Source organism: Mytilus edulis, chromosome 2, assembly GCF_963676685.1.
Source record: "Mytilus edulis chromosome 2, xbMytEdul2.2, whole genome shotgun sequence".
Taxonomy (NCBI): domain Eukaryota; kingdom Metazoa; phylum Mollusca; class Bivalvia; order Mytilida; family Mytilidae; genus Mytilus; species Mytilus edulis.
The window spans coordinates 67,078,783-67,101,226 of NC_092345.1; the positions used below are offsets into that span (position 1 = coordinate 67,078,783).

Sequence of the window (22,444 nt, forward strand, 5' to 3'; positions counted from 1 at the left end):
CCTTGAGTTTCAATAACTCTTGATGCTCAATAATTTATTTATGGAAAAATACACCTTGAGTTTCAATAACTCTTGATGCTCAATAATTTATTTATGGAAAATACACCTTGAATTTCAATAACTCTTGGTGTTCAATAATTATTTATGGAAAATACACCTTAAATTTCAATAACTCTTGGTGCTCAATAATTTATATGGAAAAATACACCTTGAATTTCAATAACTCTTGGTGCTCAATAATTTATATGGAAAAATACACTTTGAGTTTCAATAACTCTTAGTGCTCAATATTTTATTTATGCTAAATACACCTTGAATTTCAATAACTCTTGGTGCTCAATAATTTATTTATGCTAAATACACCTTGAATTTCAATAACTCTTGGTGCTCAATAATTTATTTATGGAAAATACACCTTGAATTTCAATAACTCTTGGTGCTCAATAATTTATTTATGGAAAAATACACCTTGAATTTCAATAACTCTTGGTGTTCAATAATTTATTTATGGAAAATACACCTTGAATTTCAATAACTCTTGGTGCTCAATAATTTATTTATGGAAAATACACCTTGAATTTCAATAACTCTTGGTGTTCAATAATTTATTTATGGAAAAATACACCCTGAGTTTCAATAACTCTTGGTGCTCAATAATATCATATGTAAACCACAGTTTGAGTTTCAATATATGCTGATTTGTATGTTGTTGGGTTTTTTTCTATGTATTACTTTTTTCCTCTCTTTTTCTTTTTTTTTTTTTTTTTTTTAAATGTTCTTTTTACCGCTGCCACCAATTGAAGCGCCAACCGTTATTGTAAATGGTTGGCAGATATTATATAAATATCAATTTTAAAGTCGAAGGAATAAAACTGTTTTGAAGTCCAAACTTTGAATAATCAAGAATAAGATTTGTTGGAATTAAATAAAAGCAGCTTTATTAAAAGCTAATATCATAAATAATAATTATGAATCAATTACAATATATCTAAATAGAATTGCAGTGTGTGCTATAATAGTGAAAATACATGAATAGTAAAATCTAGGTCACTTACTAAAAACAGCTGATCTGTCTGCGAGGTAATTTGAAACTGACTATACTTTTCTCTAAACGTTTAAAAGATCAAGTTAATCAATACACCTAAAAATAGTACGTGTGTACACAAAATGAAAGTAACCAAAATGGCCATAAAGTTGACAAGTTCGATTTGGGATAATTCTAACATTATAAAAGGATAAATATGGATTAAATAGGATGCATTAATAACTTCTGAATAAGGTAATTATGTTGTAACTATAGAAAATCATTCCGCATAACAAGCAAGTGTACAAAAAGTGAAAACATGTATGACCTAGTTTCGCGGAAAATATACGCCGGGAAATACGAATGAATGAACGTTATTATTAAAATAAACTGCAAATAATCGTGGCACAACAATGTAATACATACTTCAAACAAAAATTAGAAATAAAAAGAAAAAAGAAAAAAAAATACAATATAATAAGGAATAATAATGAAACAACTAGACTGAAGTGAAAGGTTGTAAAGTAGAAATTTAGAATGTTAATTGACTGCTTTAAATCTTTGTGTTATTCTGATATAAGATTGTACGGACTCAAAATGTCTTTGTTTTGCTGAAAAGAAAGGTCACCGTCACCAGCTAAAAGAAGCTCAATGGATATAGCATAACTTTCTAATTTTGAAAACAGTATTTCTCTGGCTTCGTTGTGAAGAGCGCACTGTAAAAAATAGTGTATACTATCCTCAACAGGGTGGCCACAGCTGCATGCGGGACTGGGTTTAATATTAACACGATGTCAATCTGAATTTAAAGAACTGCACATATTTCTCAAACGTGTATGAATGATATTAATTTTCTATCCCCACAACTAAAATAGGAAGGTGGCTGTATCAATTTGGACTTCATCTTTCGTTTAAAAATATTTATGTTTTGGACGTACGTATGTCGGGGGGAAGGCTATTCCATTCAAAAGTAGTGGATGGGAAAAAGGATTTTCTAGTTATGTCTAGTCTATAACCGGGTACTACATAATTATTACTGTTTCGCAAATCGTAGTTAGATACTTGACCAACAAGCGGGGGCATTTAATCACAGAGATAATCAGGGACAGTCTCATTATGTATAGAATAGAACATATTGAGCATTCTGGATTTTCTTCTGTTCACAAGCAATTGCCAGCCAGTTTCAAAATATATAGCTTCCCGACTAGCAAACACGGGTAACCCAGTTACTAACCTCCTTGCTTCTAACTGAACATGTTCTAAATTGTCGGCTTCTTGTTGAGTACAACCATCCCATAACTCACATGCATATTCCATAACGGGTCTTATAAAAGTTAAATATATACGAGCAAGATAATTTCTATTCAATACATATTTCAATTTTTTAAGAACATTTAATCTCGTGCTTGCACACTTTAAAATATTTTCTATATGTGTATGGAATTTATCATTGGAATCAAAAGTAATCCCTAAGTGTTTATGACAGGAGACAAATTCTACTAATTGGTTTTGAAATTCTATTTCAATATCATCTGGGGAAGTATGGCAGGAAAATATCATAGCCTTTGTCTTATTAGGGTTAAAGTTAATAAGCCAATCTTTAGACCATACTGAAAGGAGTAGGTTCAGTAAGACCCCTTTTTGGCCCCAAAATATAGCAGTTTTATAAAATTGTTAAAATGCAAACCTTTAGTTATTTATTGGACAGTAGAATGCTTCTGCTACATAAATATGGGCTGTTTTTGACAATACAATGCACATATATCCGGTACTAGCACCATAAAGTCATGCTAAATTGCTGAAATCCTCATAATTCTAGCATTTTAGTTAAATTTTAGACGATTTTCGTGTAAAACGAAAGTGTCCGCATTCGTGTTCATCCTTAATATTGAAATGTAAGTTGTATTTTATGATAATACATAACATATATAAAGGTTGAGGATGAACACGGATGCGGCCACTTTCATTTTTACCAAAAACCATCTAAAAATTGATATTTTTCGGCATATTAGGTAGATTTTTCATATTTGAGCTTGAATCGGATCGTTTTTAATGACTGAATCTGTTAAAATCTTTCACATAAACTAATTAATTCAAATAAAATAGACACTTAAGTGTTTAAAAAGTGGTCAAAATCTTTCGTCAGATGAACCTGAAATTTGAGGCCAAAATCGGTCCTTACCGGACCTACTCCTTTGTTCTAAATCGCTGTTTAAGACATCCTCTATAGTGTAAGGGTTATTGCTGGAATAAGAAAGAGATGTATCATCAGTAAACAATCGAGTTAGACTTGTCAAATTATCAGCTATGTCATTTACATAAATAAGAAATAGTAGGGGACCTAATACAGAGCCTTGCGGAACTCCTGCATTAGTATTATCAAAAGGCGAATAGGCATTTGAAACGAAAACGCTTTGTTTTCTATTTGAAATATAACTTTCAAACCATTTATACAGATTTCCATCAATACCATACGCTTTTAGTTTTATTAAGAGGCCACTATGCCATACCCTATCAAAAGCTTTCGAGGTATCACATAATATAAGAGATGTTATACAGCGATCATCAAGTGACATGCATATCCTATAATAAATTTCTATTAGCTGGTGAACCTTTTGATATATACATGTACCTGTTAAAAGATACGGAAAATGAAGCAGCTGTCGAGACAGCTATTGTGGTAAGTAGATATTTTGATTTTTTTCAAAGTTTCAATGTTGTGTGCGCGTTTAAGTCCGTTTTTGTTTGGTTTTTTTAGGGGGGAGGGGGAGGGGGGATTAGCTATATCCCATATCCCAAAAGTGCAATCCTTTCAATTCATTGCTCAAAATGAAAGTCACGTATACCACATTTTCATATGTCATATATATGTTTTGCCTCCAACATCACGTTTATATTAAAATTCTGCGCGAAATGAACAAAAATTTCCGTCAATAACTTTATAACTGCATTATCGGATTTAACAGTTGATACCTTTATCGGTAGATATGAGTGTTCATAATTCCCTTTTCCTTATAATTCAATAAATATAGCCGTCCATTTTTTCCCCTTTGATTCCCTTTTTTCTATTTTATACTGATATAATATATGATTTTAAAAATTTACTTCAAATGTTTGATCAAATACCCATGTATTTTAGGACGTTTCTTTAAACAGTGTGTATGGTAAAGGATCTAAAATAGTTACAGTTTATTGTTACTATTGTTTATTGTTACTTTTGTTTATTGTTACTTTTGTTTATAGTTACTTTGGTTTTTTGGTTTTTTTAGCCTTACCTATAGTCTTAATACGAAGCACTTGACGGACTGAAAAAAACACACACAAATATGTATATTGATAAATTACATCAGAAGGCATAACATGTACATCATCACAGTCGGAACTTGTTTAATTACAAAGATTTTTATAGATTTTACAACAAATATTTTGTGCTTCAGAAAAATACATGACAATTAGGTTAGGCTAATTTTTGTTTTCATTTAATAGAAAATAACTTATTGTATGGCAAGTATGCAAATACAAAAATGTTCCTTGTTTAGTACCTTCAATATTTGTCTCTACAATATCTTCCATGCATATGTATGCATCATACTTTTCATATACCGAGTATTTATGAATTTTTGAATTAGTTTGTTTCTAATATTGCGGAATATGCGTTATTTTATTCTCCACTTTGCAGTCATTCTTTGAATAAGTATTCCTTGTAAGACAATTTAAAGCCACATCAACTTCAATTCTTCATTTTCGGGCTTTTGGCCAAACTATATAAGAGAACACAAATCCATGTTTGTCAAAGAATTCCACGTTACTTAATTTCATAATACACAAAAAATCCCAACCTTTCTCTATTCTTATATAGCATTAACTGTTTAAAGGATGTCATATTGTTATAATTCAAAATTAAATTTGTGTTGTTTATAGTTATTTTCTGAGATATCGAAATTTCAGTGACAGTCATGAAGTAGTTAAAATATCAAAAAAATATGGTATGATTAACAACGAGACAACTTTCCACAAGAGACCAACATGACTCAGATATTAACAAAAATAGGTCACCGTACGGCCTTCAACAATGAGCAAAGCCCATACGGCATAGACAGCTATAAAAGGCTCCGAAATGACAATGTAAAACACTTTAGACGAGAAAACTAACGGCATTATTTATTAAAAAAACTAAATTTTATGATATACTAGTATGTAGATATAGGAAGATATGGTGTGAGTGCCAATGAGACATGCAACTCTCTATCCAAATAACAATTTATCAAAAGGTAAACCATTATAGGTCAATGTACGGCCTTCAACACGGAGCCTTTGCTCACACCGAACAACAAGCTATAAAGGGCCCCAAAATTACTAGTGTAAAAAAACAATAGCATAACATCACAACATAGAAAAACACACGTTAAAATATCAATTGGCAGACTTAACTCAATCAAAAAACATAAATTAATACACATATGTAGCTGTTTTCCTAAGAACTGTTAATAATATATGCATAAAAAGAAATGTCATAAGATGTTGGAACGTTTCGTAAATAATTCATCGACATAACTTCATTATATGCTATTAGATATATGTTTTAAGTGTCAATATCAATAAAACACTTTCCAGTTACGATTATCTTTCCATTTTTAAATACCATAATTACGATTATCTTTTTTTCCGAGTTACGATTATCATCCCGAATTTTTCGACGGCAATTTTCAAAGCGCTTAGACTAATCCAGTGCACCTTTACGATTCAAATATGATGTACTGGTATAGATAAACCTTGCAGCTGAGTAACTATTGACAAAAGCATGCTACATTTAAGAAAAATGAGTGTAAAGATTTTACCTATATCTACCGTCGCCATATTGGGATAATCGTAATTGCAGTTACTATTATCTCTTTAATACCAGTGTCATCGTTACTGTGAAGTTTCATGAAGTTTGGAGCATTTTGATATTTTTGAAATTTTTGGTGTAGTTTCCATGGCAACATAGTAGGTCCAATGAGTGCCAAAATCATCCAACACCTATGTATAGTGGGCACCTACATTGTATTAAAATATGATGATTCTGAGTGTAAGTATATTCAAACAGTTCACCAAAACAAAAAACAGCAATGTTTCACATTTGTCTCGTTTCCATGGCAACGGCAGCCATCTTGATGATGCCATACCTCACTGCACTATTTAATGTGGTGGTCAACATTATGGTATAGTTCCATCCATATTGTTTCAGCCAATTCTGAGAAATAGTATGGACAAAAAAGTGTGGAAGAATAAATATAAAAATAATAAGACAAAAAGAAACGAACAATAACAATATGTCACCCCAACTCCGTTGAGGGTGCCATAACTAGAATTGCCATTGCAAGCAATAGCGGATGTCACCCTTCCCAAATTGCCACTAAGCGGCAGCCATTTCAAAATTGTTGAACAGTGAATGCACATATATGCATGGCAATACATCTTTCTGTAAATTTTCAGTACATTCAGAGCATTTTAAAAAAATTCACATTTCTGCTGTTTCCATGGCAACGGCAGCCATTTTGAAAATTTCAAAGTCAAAAGTCTCATCTTTACTTGCCAGTTAACAATAATATCAAGTTTCATCAAGTTCAAAGCATTTAGAGAGTTTTTGACTTTTTTGCAGTTTCCATGGCAACGGTGGCCATTTTGGAAATTCCAAAGTCAAAAGTCTCATCCAGACTTGCCAGTCAACAATCATATTAAGTTTGATCAATTTTGGAGCATTTTGAAATTTTTGAAATATTTGGTCCTGTATCCATGGTAACAGAGTAGTTCCAATGATTGTCAAAATCATTCAAAACCTGTATATAGTGGACAACTTGATTGTGTAAAAATTTGATGATTCCAAGTTCAAGCATACCAAAATTATTCACCAAACCCTGAGGTTTTTAGAGCATTTTGACACTTATGCACTGTTTCCATGGTAACGGCAGACATTTTGGAAATTCCAACGCCAAATTACGCATCTACCAATGTTGCTCATCGTTACTATGAAGTTTCAAAAAATTTGGAGCATCTTGAAATTTTTGAAATTTTTGGGGTAGTTTCCATGGCAACATAGTGGTTCCAATGATTGCCAATATCATCCAAAATCAATATATGGCTGGCACCTACATTGTGATAAAATATGATGATTCTGAGTTTAAGCATCTCTAAATTATTCACAAAACCAAAAACTGGAATTTTTCACAATTGTTCCGTTTCCATGGAAACGGCAGCCATTTTTTATGGTCTTAGACCCTACTGCAACCCGAAATTTTGTGTTCCTCCTTATAGTGAATTATCATTAAGATTGGTTCCATTTCACTCCAAAAAACCTGTCGGACAAAAAAAGGTGGAAGAATAATAATAACTAGAATTGCCATTGCAAGCAATAGCGGATGTCACCCTTCCCCCTATTGCCACTAAACGGCAGCCATTTCAAACTTGTTTAGCAGTAAATGCACAAATATGCATGGCTATTCATCTGTTTGTAAATTTCCAGTATACTGAGAGCATTTTAAAGTATTTCACATTTATACCGTTTCCATGGCAACGGCAGCCATTTTGAAAATTTCAAAGTCAAAAGTCTCATCTTTACTTGTCAGTTACCAATAATATCAAATTTCATTAAGTTAAAACCATTTTGAGAATTTTTGACATTTTTGCAGTTTCCATGGCAACCGTGGCCATTTTGGAAATTCCAACTTCAAAAGTCATATGTAGACACGACAGTTAACAATCATATCAAGTTTCATCAATTTTGAAGCATTCTGAAATTTTTATGCCCCACCTACGATAGTAGAGGGGCATTATGTTTTCTGGTCTGTGCGTCCGTTCGTCCGTCTGTTCGTTCGTTCGTTCGTTCGTCTGTTCGTTCGTCCGTCTGTCCCGCTTCAGGTTAAAGTTTTTGGTCAAGGTAGTTTTTGATGAAGTTGAAGTCCAATCAACTTGAAACTTAGTACACATGTTCCTTATGATATGATCTTTCTAATTTAAATGCCAAATTAGAGTTTTGACCCCAATTTTACGGTTCACTGATAGAAAATGATAGTGCAAATTTCAGGTTAAAGTTTTTGGCTTCAGGTTAAAGTTTTTGGTCAAGGTAGTTTTTGATGAAGTTGAAGTCCAATCAACTTGAAACTTAGTATACATGTGCCCTATGATATGATCTTTCTAATTTAAATGCCAAATTAGAGTTTTGACCCCAATTTTACGGTTCACTGAACATAGAAAATGATAGTGCAAATTTCAGGTTAAAGTTTTTGGTCAAGGTAGTTTTTGATGAAGTTGAAGTCCAATCAACTTGAAACTTAGTATACATGTGCCCTATGATATGATCTTTCTAATTTAAATGCCAAATTAGAGTTTTGACCCCAATTTTACGGTTCACTGAACATAGAAAATGATAGTGCAAATTTCAGGTTAAAGTTTTTGGCTTCAGGTTAAAGTTTTTGGTCAAGGTAGTTTTTGATGAAGTTGAAGTCCAATCAACTTGAAACTTAGTATACATGTGCCCTATGATATGATCTTTCTAATTTAAATGCCAAATTAGAGTTTTGACCCCAATTTTACGGTTCACTGAACATAGAAAATGATAGTGCAAATTTCAGGTTTAAGTTTTTGGTCAAGGTAGTTTTTGATAAAGTAGAAGTCCAATCAACTTGAAACTTAGTATACATGTTCCCTTTGATAAGATCATTCTAATTTTAATGCCAAATTAGAGAATTTATTCCAATTTCACAGTCCTTTAAACATAGAAAATGATAGTGTGAGTGGGGCATCCGTGTACTGTGGACACATTCTTGTTGCTCATGTATCCATGGTAACATAGTAGTTCCAATGAATGTCAAAATCATACAAAACCTGTATATAGTGGACAACTATATTGTATAAAAATTTGATGATTTTAAGTTCAAGCATACCAAAGTTATTCACCAAACCCGGAAGTTTTAAGAGCATTTTGACCTTTTTGCATTGTTTCCATGGAAACGGCAGACATTTTGGAAATTCCCAGGCCAAATTCCACATCTAACAATGTTGCTCATCGTTACTGTGAAGTTTTATGAAATTTGGAGCATTTCCATATTTTGGAAATTTTTAGTGTAGTATCCATGGCAACATAGCAGTTCCAATGATTGCCAAAATCATCCCAAAGCAGTATATAGTGGGCACCTACATTGTATCAAAATCTAAAGATTTTAAGCTTAATCATTCTCAAACAATTCACCTAACTCCAAAATTATATTTTTATGCCCCGTCTACGATAGTAGTAGGGGCATTATGTTTTCTGGTCTGTGCGTCCGTTCGTCCGTCTGTTCGTTCGTCTGTTCGTTCGTCTGTTCGTTCGTCCGTTCGTCCGTCTGTCCCATGTCAGGTTAAAGTTTTTGGTCGAGGTAGTTTATGATGAAGTTATAGTTGCATCCATTTGTAACTTTACATACATAGTCATTATAATAGGGAATTTCTAAAAAGTACCTCAAATTTAGGTTTTGGTCCTCATTTCATGGTTCATTGAACATGAAAATGAGATTGTGTGAAACAGCTCTTTGCCAGGTTAAAGTTTTTGGTCGAGGTAGTTTATGATGAAGTTATAGTTGCATCCATTTGTAACTTTACATACATAGTCATTATGATAGGGAATTTCTAAAAAGTACCTCAAATTTAGTTTTTTGGTCCTCATTTCATGGTTCATTGAACATGAAAATGAGATTGTGTGAAACAGCTCTTTGCCAGGTTAAAGTTTTTGGTCGAGGTAGTTTATGATGAAGTTATAGTTGCATCCATTTGTAACTTTACATACATAGTCATTATGATAGGGAATTTCTAAAAAGTACCTCAAATTTAGTTTTTATGCCCCACCTACGATAGTAGAGGGGCATTATGTTTTCTGGTCTGTGCGTCCGTTCGTCCGTCTGTTCGTTCGTTCGTCTGTTCGTTCGTCCGTCTGTCCTGCTTCAGGTTAAAGTTTTTGGTCAAGGTAGTTTTTGATGAAGTTGAAGTCCAATCAACTTGAAACTTAGTACACATGTTCCTTATGATATGATCTTTCTAATTTTAAAGCCAAATTAACCTTTTGACCCCAATTTCACGGTCCACTGAACATAGAAAATGAAAGTGCATGTTTCAGGTTAAAGTTTTTGGTCAAGGTAGTTTTTGATGAAGTTGAAGTCCAATCAACTTGAAACTTAGTACACATGTTCCTTATGATATGATCTTTCTAATTTAAATGCCAAATTAGAGTTTTGACCCCAATTTTACGGTTCACTGATAGAAAATGATAGTGCAAATTTCAGGTTAAAGTTTTTGGCTTCAGGTTAAAGTTTTTGGTCAAGGTAGTTTTTGATGAAGTTGAAGTCCAATCAACTTGAAACTTAGTATACATGTGCCCTATGATATGATCTTTCTAATTTAAATGCCAAATTAGAGTTTTGACCCCAATTTTACGGTTCACTGAACATAGAAAATGATAGTGCAAATTTCAGGTTAAAGTTTTTGGTCAAGGTAGTTTTTGATAAAGTAGAAGTCCAATCAACTTGAAACTTAGTATACATGTTCCCTTTGATAAGATCATTCTAATTTTAATGCCAAATTAGAGAATTTATTCCAATTTCACAGTCCTTTAAACATAGAAAATGATAGTGTGAGTGGGGCATCCGTGTACTGTGGACACATTCTTGTTTCACCATTTTTCTGTTTCCATGGTGATGACAGCCATTTTTTAGTTCCAAAGTCAAAAAGTCAAAAGGAAATTCAGGGTTCCTTGTTATAGTGCACCATCATTCAGATTGGTTCCTTTAGCTCTGAGAAAGCGGGCGGACAAAATTAGGTGGAAGAATAATAATAATAACTAGAATTGCCATTGCAAGCAATAGCGGATGTCACCCTCCCCCCATTGCCGCTAAGCGGCAGCTATTTTAAATTTATTTAACAGGGGATGCATATGTATGCATGGGTATACAGTATTTAAACTTTCATAACATTAAAAGCATGTTTGGAAATTGAATATTGACAATTTTGCAGTTTTCATGGCAACGGTGGCCGTTTTGGAAATTCCAAAGTAAAAAGTCTTATTTATAGTTAGCAGTTAATAATATTTCAACAAAGACTATTTACACTTCAAAGAAGATTTAGTGAACTGAAGTTAATCACATATTAAGCAGTAGTTAAAACAAAGGGCAATGGTTACAAAAGGACTATTTACATTTCAAAGACAAATAAGGAACTCAAAACATTACATTTTATTAACATTTAAAGCAGCAGTTAAAACCATGGGCAGTAATTATAAAAAGACTATTTACATTTCAAAGATATTAAGGGAACTGAAAACCTTCACATTTTTAAATAGCAGTTAAAACAATGGAGAATGGTTCCAACAAAGACTATTTACACATCAAACAAGATTTAGTGAACTGAAGTTATTAACATTTTGAAGCAGCAGTAAAATTAAAAGACACTGATTTCAAAAAGACTATAAGTGAACCTAAATCATTCACATTTCTAAGCAGCAGTTAAAAACAATGGGCAATGGTTAAAAAAAAAAAAAACAAAAAAAACAAACCACAATTTTGTGAATTCAAATCATTCACATGTTCAAGCAGCAGTTAAAACAATGGTTCATGGTTTAAAAAAGGTTATTTACATTTCAAAGACTATTTAGTGAACTCAAATCATTCACATTTAAAGTAGCAGTTAAGCAATGAGCAATGGTTTCAAAAAGACTTTTTACATTTTAAACACTATTAGTGAATTCATTACATTTACAGTTTCAAGAAGTAGCTAAAACAAAGAGCAATGATTTAAAAAAATATATTTACATTTTAAATTCATTACATTTACATTTTGAAGTAGTAGTTAAAACAAAGGGCAATGGTTCCAAACCGACTATTCACTTTTGAAAGACGATAATGGCACTGGAAACTTTCATATTTTCATGTAGTCGGTAAAATTGGGCAATGGTTCAACAAAACTATTTGCATTTCAAATACGATGAAGTGAATATAATCTTTCACATTTTCAAGCAACAGTTGAAAAAATGGGCAATGGTTTCAAAAAAAACTTTCAAACTCAATTTTTTGAACTCAAATCATTCACTTTTCCAAGCAGGTGTTAAAACAATGGGCAGTGGTTTCAAAAAGACTATTTACATTTCAAACACTAGTAGGGAACTGAACTCATTTACATTTTCAAGCTTTAGTTATAACTACGGACAATGGTTTCAAAAAAACTATTTACATTTCAAACACAATTTTGTGAACTCAAATCATTCACATTTTCAAGCAGGTGTTAAAACAATGAGCAATGGTTTCAAAAAGACTATTTACATTTTAAAAACTATTAGTGAATTCATTACATTTACATTTTCAAGCAGTCGGTAAAACAAAGAGCAATGGTTTCAAAAAGACTATTTTACATTTTAAACACTATAAGGGAATTCATTACATTTACATTTTCAAGCAGCAGTTAAAACAAAGGGCAATGGTTACACAACGACTTTGTACATTTGAAAGACGATAATGGCACTGGAAACTTTCATATTTTGAAGCAGCAGTAAAACATTGATAATGATTAAACAAAACTATTTACATTTCAAATACGATGAAGTGAAATATATTCATTCACATTTTCAAGCAACAGTTAAACAATGGGCACTGGTTTCAAAAACGACTATTTACATTTCAAACACTATTTTGTGAACTCAAATCATTCACAGATTTAAGCAGGTGTTAAAACAATGGACAGTGGTTTCAAAAAGACTTTTCACATTTCAAACACTAGTAGGGAACTGAAATCATTTACATTTTCAAGCTTTAGTTATAACTACGGACAATGGTTTCAAAAAGACTATTTACATTTCAAACACAATTTTGTGAACTCAAATCATTCACATTTTCAAGCAGGTGTTAAAACAATGGGCAGTGTTTTCAAAAAGACTATTTACATTTCAAACACTAGTAGGGAACTCAAATAATTTACATTTACAAGCAGCAGTTAAAACTATGGGCAATGGTTTCAAAAAGACTATTAACATTTCAAACACTAGTAGGTAACTAAAATCATTCACATTTGCAAGCAGCAGTTAAAACAATGAGCAATGGTTTAAAAAAGACTATTCTCATTTCAAATACGATGTATGACCTCCAATCTTTCACATTTTCAAGCAGTAGTTAAAAACAATGGGCATTGTTTTCAAATAGACTATTTTCCATTTTAAACATATTTAGGGAACTGAAATCATTCACATTTTCAACCAGCAGTTTAACAATGTGCAATGGTTTCAAAAGGACTATTTACATTTTAAACAGGATTTATGTGACCTCAAAACATTCACTTGTTCAACCAGCAGTTTAACAATGAGCAATGGTTTCAAAAAGACTATTTACATTTCAAATACGATTTAGTGAACTTAAATCATTCACATTTTCAACCAGCAGTTAAAACAATGGGCAATGGTTTCAAAAAGACTATTTACATTTAAAACACGATTAAGTGAACTGACAAAAAAACAAATTATGAAGCAGGTGTTAAAACAATGGGCAACGGTTTCAAAATCACTGCTTACATTTTAAACACAATTTAGTGAACTGAAATCATTCACATTTTCAAGCAGGTGTTAATGCAATGGACAATAGTTTCAAAATGACTATTTACATTTAAAACACAATTTAGTGAACTGAAATTCTTCACATTTTGAAGGAGGTGTTAAAAAAATGGTCAATGGTTTCAAAAAGACTATTTACATTTCAAACACAATTTAATGAACTTAAGTCATTTACATTTTCAACCAGCATTTGAAACAATGGGGAATGTTTCCAAAAAAGACTATTTACATTTAAAACACGATTGAGTGAACTGATAAAAAAACCATTTTGAAGCAAACAGTTTAAACAATGGGCAATGGTTTCAAAAAATACTTTTTACACTTCAACAAGATATAGTGAATTCAGATCATTCACATTTTTAAGTAGCAGTAATGACAATGGGCAATGGTTTCAAAACGACTATTTACATATACAACACGGTTGAGTGAACTCAAATCATTCACATTTTCAAGGAGGTGTTAAAACAATGGGCAGTGTTTTCGAAATGACTATTTACATTTCAAACACTAGTAGGGAACTCAAATCATTTACATTTTCAAGCAGCAGTTAAAACTATGGACAATGGTTTCAAAAAGAGTATTAACATTTCAAACACTAGTAGGTAACTAAAATCATTCACATTTGCAAGCAGCAGTTAAAACAATGAGCAATGGTTTAAAAAAGACTATTTACATTTCAAACACGATGTAATAAACTCCAATCTTTCACATTTTGAAGCATTTCAAACAAGATTAGGGAAATAAAATCAGTCACATTTCAATCAGCTGTTAAAACACTCGAAAATGGTTTCAAAAAGATTATTAATCATTCAGATTTTCAAGCAGCCATAATAACAAAAAAAAAACCAATCGTTTCAAAAAGACTATTTACATTTCAAACACGACAAAGTGATCTCAAATTATTCACCTTTTTGCATCACGCGTTTAAAACAAATGAACAATGGTTTCAAAAAGACTATTTACATTTCAAAGAAGATTAGGGAAATAAAATCAGACACATTTCAATCAGCCATTAAAACACTTGACAATGGTTTCAAAAAGACTATTTACATTTCAAACACAATTTAGTGAACTCAAATCATTCACCTTTTCAAGCAGCCGTTAAAACACTGCACGATGGTTTCAAAAAGACTATTTACATTTCAAACATGATAAAGTAAACTCAAATCATTCACCTTTTCCATCACGCGTTTAAAACAAATCAACAATGGTTTCAAAAAGACTATTTACATTTCAAACATGATAAAGTAAACTCAAATCATTCACCTTTTCCATCACGCGTTTAAAACAAATCAACAATGGTTTCAAAAAGACTATTTACATTTTAAACATGATAAAGTGAACTAAAATCATTCAACTTTTCAAGCAGCCGTTAAAAACAATAGACAATGGTTTCAAAAAGGATATTTACACTTCAAACACGATAAAGTAAACTCAAATCATTCACCTTTTCCATCACGCGTTTAAAACAAATGAACAATGGTTTCAAAAAGACTATTTACATTTCAAACACGATAAAGTGAACTCAAATCATTCACCTTTTCCATCACGCGTTTAAAACAAATGAACAATGGTTTCAAAAAGACTATTTTACATTTCAAACATGATAAAGTAAACTCAAATCATTCACCTTTTCCATCACGCGTTTAAAACAAATGAACAATGGTTTCAAAAAGACTATTTACATTTCAAACACGATAAAGTGAACTCAAATCATTCACCCATTCCATCACGCGTTTAAAACAAATGAACAATGGTTTCCAAAAGACTATTTACATTTCAAACACGATAAAGTGTACTCAAACCATTGAATCTGAAACTTGGACTTTGGCACTTTGAATAAGCCTCGTATATGCAATGAAGCATGGAAGAAGTTGATAATCATAGAGAAACTGGATTGATTTTAAGGCTATTTAATCAACAGGAATTTGCAATAGCACCATGTTGTGATAACTATAATATGTTTGTATAGTGTCCAACGAAATTTGCAATTTTCCGCGTACATATACATGGTCAATGAGGGTATCTCCATTAGTTGTTGGGTTATGCAATATTTGCATGAATCCAAATTGTTTCATGAACATCTGTATTGCTGAATTAGATTTAAGAATGTCTTCATTAAAATCTCCCAGAACTATTGTTGATCCGTCGTCTTGTGGTATGGCTACAAGAAGCCGTTGTAACTGTTCCAAGAAAATAGATGTTGTATATGATTCTGGTCTATAAATGACAACTATGTTGGTTTTGATATTTTCAATTCTCAAACCAACACATTCAATATTACAAGATTCAAATGTTAATTGAGTATACTGCTGCTGATTTCGAACATAAATACCAACACCACCATATTTTTTGTTGCTGAGGTCTTCAAAAATACCTTTTGCTGATGAATATGAGGAAGATCTTGGTTTATGTATCAGATTGAAATTGGTTAGATTCGGTGAAACAGAATTTGATTCCATCCAGGTCTCTGTCAGACAAATAAAATTCACATTTTGAATATCACTATTTGCCTGCAGGTCTTCAATATGTGGAATTAACCCTTGAATATTATGTAGCAATATACGTAATTGATTTTGCTTAAAGTTCTGATCATAATGTTGTTCGACTAAATACTTAGGCATCCTTTGTAGTGCAGTTGATATCTGCTCAGTGCAGTAGATCTTGTCTTCATCCAGGTCTTGTAAAAGAAGACCATCTTTTGATTTCACACGACTGAGAGCAACATAAGCCATTCCAGCAGCAAAAATGTTCTTCATTGAGATAACTGCTTTGTCAGTGGTTATTCCCTGTACTTTATGGGTAGTGCAGGCCCATGCTAACTGTAATGGAAATTGATATCTGACGGCGTTTTTCCTCAAGCTTTCTTCAATTGGTGTAATGTCAATTGGTTTATGTTCTGTTGCGTGTGAGGATAATGTATGTTTCCGTCCAATGTTTTTATTGTCAAACAGCACTTTAATAGCATGCGGCAATACGGAACCTTTTTGGCCAGGTAATATGCTTATGACAGTTCCAATAGCTCCATTGACTAAACCTATTGTAATATCAACATTTCTTGTAAGCATTACTCGGGCATTTGGTCCAATATGCAACTGTGCTGGTAAATAGTCATGTGAACTGTCATATGGTGCAGGTCTGAGGATAAGCTCACCTGTCTGCGGATTTCTGTCGTAATCCTGTGCCATAATGGTTTCTGTTTGTTGACAGACTTTGTCTATCATCTTGCTGTTGTGAGAATCAATCTCTTTGTTAGTAGCAAAAATGTGCAAACTATCTAAAGGAACTGAATGCTGCATACAAGATTTTAATACAGATAGATCATGAGGGAGCAGATGCTCAGTTTTTTTCTTGACACGTAACCTATTTAATAACTGAGCAAATTCGGAGTCCTCCTTCTGTCGCATGATCTGATTTAATTCTACTAGTGAAAAATTTAAACTCCATAATGGGAAAAAGTGTTCTGGTCTAAGGTCATAGAGACACTTTTGTTTCACAGGTGGAAGCTGGTAGAAATCTCCAACTGCAATAACACATATGTTCCCAAATAGAGCATTTCCACTTTGCTTGATTTGACGAAGTCGCTCACTGATATACAGGAGGACACGTTGACCGACCATGGATATTTCGTCAATAATCAATATTTGGAGGTTCTGAAGTTTAACACGAAGCTTGTTTATTTCATCATCTCGTTTATAAATATAAGGAAACGGCAGTGATTTTGAAAGTGAAAACGCTTGATGAAGAGTTGTTCCACCAATGTTGAAAGCAGCAGTTGCTGTTGGTGCAGTGATAAGGACAACAATATCATCTGGATTTGGTGCATGCGGGGACAAAATTTTGTTTGCTTCATAAGACAAACACTTAATTAAATGGCTTTTACCTGTACCAGCACCCCCATTGATGAAAATTTTAAAAGGGTCTGGATTTTTGCCATTTACTTTATCAAGGCACCACTGTCTAATCTGATAAAACACTCTTTTTTGTTCTATATTTAGTTGTTGCAATAGGTGTTGTATTTGCTGACCGGTAAATATGCTTTGCCTGATTTCAAAATCCGTTCCTTTTTTGCCCTTTTTGTTTAAAATGTCTAAATCGGGTATTTCTGAACCATCTTCATCATCAAGGTGTTCTTTCTTAACCTGTGTTTCTAATCGTTCAGCCTCGGATTCTGGAGCAATCAATGCCCATGCGTCTTCAAGTGGTCCTTGCTTGTCTAATAAGTCCTGTGCTTCATCTAATTCCTCTGCATTTTTTTCAAATATATGTCTGTTTGATTCAACAATAGTCTTAACTTGTTGTGGTTCTTTTGATGAATCAAGAGAAACTGCTCCATACAAATACATATCCTGATAGGTTTTAAATTTGAGAGGTTTTAACTGGTCATCAATTCTATGGGGTAAAAAAAGTTGTAGACTTGATCTAAAATATAACTCCGGACTCTTGTTTTTGGAAAATCTTGGATATGCTACAACGGCCGACTCTGTTCGAGAATGTTTTCGAATGTATCCAAGATCATTCTGCAGTTGAAATACATATTGTGAAGGTTTTTTTGGAATTTGTGAAGCTGTCAGAACCCGGAAATCAGATGAAAATGAAGCATAACAGAGAATATTAAACTGTAAGGTGACTGGGCGAGCCTTATATTTATCATACAACGAATTCATCCATATACTGTCATCCGACTGATTGGCCTTCATTTGTATGATATTGAGTGGCAAGCTCATTTTCACTTGATTGTCACCTACAGGAAGAAACTGAACCTTTCTTGATGACTCTTTCAAATGAAGACCACATGCCCTATAAGTAGCCTCTTGTGCGCTTACTTCCCGCTGGCGGAAGTAAGCGCCTCCTATTTTCTTCATGGCATCCTGTGCATCACAGTTACCTTCTGCTGCTTCTGTTCTTGCATTTTCTAAGACTAAGCCCATTTCTCTTTCTGCTTTTGAAATATAGGAAATGATGTACATAACACATGAATAAGCATCAGTTATGTACTGCAGATCTATATTTGCATTCCAACAACGTAGTAAGGTAGGGTTATACTGATTGATCCATATATCAGCTGGTGTACGTCTTAAAGTAACAGTAGTTCGCTTTGTTAGAACGTTTGATGCAGTTTCGAATTCCTCCTGAGTTATTCCAGCTTCAATAAACAGGTTTTGTGTTGTTATATTTTCTATATTGGAATTGTTGATAGTTGTCCATAGCTTAAGTAGTATGTCTTTTGCAAAGGAAAGTGTTTCTTTTGACGGTTTTGGTCCCGTTTGATTTGGGGAACGAGAAATAAAAGTATTTTCGGAAGGGGGTCGGGGGAAATTAAACCTGCATTTAGTCCCTTTTTTGGCACATGATTTAGAGTGAGTTTTGCTGTGCTGCTGTACGCTGCTTACTATTTCGTTTAATTCAGGGTCAGCAGATTTACCAGGTAGATCACAAGTTACAAACCTGTCAACAAAATCACATACTGCCTTGTCATCTTGTGTGTCAAGTATAGGCGCATCTTTAATCCAAAATAGGCAATGGGCATGTGGAGAGCCGCGTTGTTGGAACTCAATCCTATGAAAATGGTCCTTAATATTACCAATTACATTTTTTTTAATTATAATTTCTTTAAGGAATGTATTAAATCGATGATCAAACATCACAGCGCTCATTACTGGGTTATACTGTAATAGTTCTGATTTACCAGTCCAGTCCAGATCCTCCAAAGATTGTGTGCTTTTTTGTTGCTCAAGAAGTACTTGGAGTGTTTCTTTCCATCTTAAGTCAGCCGCAGAGAAGGTTGCAAACCAGGTAGGTATTCCTAGTTGGCGTATACTGGCCATTAAATCACGAAGGGTTGCCTGCCAATATGGAGGTGTACCTCTGATTGGTGTCATAAATTTATATCCTTGATCAGTTGTTAACAGTCTTTTAAGTTGGTTTTTATCTGTAAGCATTCTTGCTGTAATGATATTTCCCGTCTTATCTTTTCCACTACTTTTGCGCAATGCTATTGAGACTTTTGATATGACCTGCTCAAGTTCTGAAAGGTACTGAGCATAGAATATGTATGACGTGTCACTGGAAAATCGAGTGTCAGCGTTAAAAAGGCGAGCATGGAAATATCTTGATCTTGTTAGTGAAACTAGTCTCTTTGCATCATATGATCCAAAAGATCCCTCGGGAAATTGAACAGGAAATGACATTGCTTCGTTGCCATGTTCTTGCAACATGCTGACAGGTGTATTGCCTTCACCTGGAGCAACACAAAAAATGTCATCGAAATGTTGGTCGAGAATTTCCTGTCCTAAATCAACAGCTTGAAGGCAAGTGTCTGAGGGTAAGCCTCTGTCTTTAAATGAAATGTCTTCATCGTCGTGCTTTTTGTCATCTTCATCATGTTCTTCTGCTAAAACTTCAGTAAGTTCTGCCTCTTCAGTAACTAGATCTTTAAAATCTGAAGGAATATGTTCTGTCCATTTGTCATTCAGTAATGTATCATGATAATATGGATTGTTTTGCTGTAAATATTCCAATCCTTTGCATATTTTCTTTCGACTAACAAATTCATACTGACAATAGCCTTTGTATTGGAGTTTCCTTTTAAGTTTGCATCTGATGAGTTCAGCTTCATTTTCAGATCTAGGAAGAACATTGGTGGTCTTCTCAATGTCAGTTGGAATTGAAACACATGGGCCTATAAATCCTCGCTGGTTTCCTTTTGGTAGCTGTATAATTTTCATGAAGGGAATCCTTACAGAGATGAGTTGTTTTTCCAACTTATTTAAGGAGTTAAGTTGATCTGGAATATGTGGCAATTGTAGACCATTGGCAAAGGCATCGACTGGCATTTGTCCTTTCAGAAGGTGGTAATGACAGGTAAAACAAATCCATTGTTTGTGATATATGGTTTCACAGCTGCTTTGACATTGATCGGAACAAGTGGTATGGAATTGCTCAGTTATGCATTGATTTGCCATTGCTATGCTTTTATCACCTTTTTTTGAGTATTTTAGTTTGTCACATACAACAACCTGTTTTCTGAACTTAAACTTGTGACAAACTGAACATACATATCTTGGCCCATCTCTAACTTGCTGTCGAAAATAATTTGCAATATCATCACGATTCTGTTTTTTGTTTAAACGTCTCTGTAGTATCATGGATGTCTTTTTTTGTCGTATCATTATCTCATATTTGTACTGTTCACGTAGTCTACGTTTGTATTTTTCTCTGAGAAGCACATTCTGTCTATACCTCAATCGAGTCAAAGTCTTTCTCTGTTCTCGGAATGTTCTATCAAAAGCATACTTGTGTCTACTTGCTTTACTCATTGCTTTTTGAAATTGTATATTCAATCTGTATTTCGTTTTACTTCTTTCTTTCACTGTTTGTTGAAATTGTATATTCAATCTGTATTTCGTTTTACTTCTTTCTTTCACTGTTTGTTGAAATTCTTCATTTGCATGGTACTTGGATTTACTTCTGTCTTTCACTGCTTGTTTGAATTGTTTATTCACGTGATATTTGGTTATGCTTCTTTCTTTCAAGGTAGTTTGGAATGGTTTATTCAAATGATATTTAGTTTTGCTCCTTTCTTTCACTGCTCGTTGAAAATCTGCATTAGACTGGTATTTCTTTTTACTTCTATCCTTCACTTCTTCCTTGAACTTGGTATCAGACTGATATTTCTTATTACTTCTATCCCCCCTCACTTCTTGCTGGAATTTTTTATCCTGTCTATATTTCGTTTTACTTTGATCTATCTTTACTTGTTTATTTTGTAGATCTAAATTGTATTTCTCTTCACTGTATGCTTTTTTGTGTTGTCTGTAAGAAACGTTTTCAGTATACATTTTCTGCCATTTTGTGTCATAAAGATCCTCATCAACAGATTGTGACGTTTCACAGGGAATTTCAAGCTGCTTTTTTTAAATTTCTTTGCTTCCTTTTTCGTTCTTTGTCTTTTTCTCTAGACATTCTTGTAGATTTGTTTTGCTTACTCTTCTTTTGAGGTTTCGAACATTTTTCTATGTTTGATGTAATTCTACTGACATCAAGCTCTTCTTCAGATTTTTGCTGTAATTCCCGTTCGTCAACCAAGTCTTTGAATGGCAGGTTAAAATCACGAATGATAGTAGACTGATAACATACTTCGTCTTTAAGTGCTGATACAGCCTTGTTGAGTTTATACTTGTCAGATGTATGTAAAGTAGAATAACTACAACTGCTTATAGATTCAGTTTTATTATCATGATATTCTAATGGCAAGTGAAATTCCTGTACATATTGAGAATGTAACAATATTTCATCCTTCAGAGTGTGTATACTTTGTTGCAAATCCATATCAGTGGTTTGCATTTAATAAACAAGTGTTCTCTACAGAGAGTTTTGATTGTTTTTAAAATGATATTAATGTTACAATAAATAGTTTCTGATCATATATAGTATCATTCAGCAACAACAAAAAACCTTAAACTGCAAGCTATCTGGTTTTTACTCTAAAGACGCTTTTGTTTTCATGCATGTTTCATAAATTTTAATTTGTATAAATATCAAGATTTACAAAAAATTATTTGATCTTACCCATCCTCACTGAACGTGGTTGTGTATTTTAAACATCCTGTTCAGCCAAACAGATGACAAGGATTGTACGGTCTTACAGAGGGCGATGAAAGTGGCAATAATAAAATCTCCCATTATGATTAGACGTCTGTGAACTTATACTTCCTATATAGCCAAACAAACGAGAGTTTTACATCTTTCGGAAGAGAATCAACTTGATAACAATTCAAAATTAAATTCCTCATTCTGACCAGACGTGGCTATGTATTTAA

At 33.1% G+C, this 22,444-nt stretch overlaps 1 protein-coding gene across 1 annotated transcript; it reads right to left on the bottom strand.

Annotated features, from left to right (window-relative positions):
* Positions 1-15,535: 15,535 nt before the first annotated feature.
* On the bottom strand, positions 15,536-21,463 carry LOC139510976 (uncharacterized). The gene has a single exon (XM_071297537.1). It carries the CDS (start codon positions 21,461-21,463, stop codon positions 15,536-15,538), a length of 5,928 nt encoding a protein of 1,975 aa, XP_071153638.1.
* Positions 21,464-22,444: the final 981 nt, after the last annotated feature.

Coding starts and splice junctions, on each gene's coding strand:
- LOC139510976 (XM_071297537.1), bottom strand. CDS start 21,463: ATGTATACTGAAAACGTTTCTTACAGACAACACAAAAAAGCATACAGT.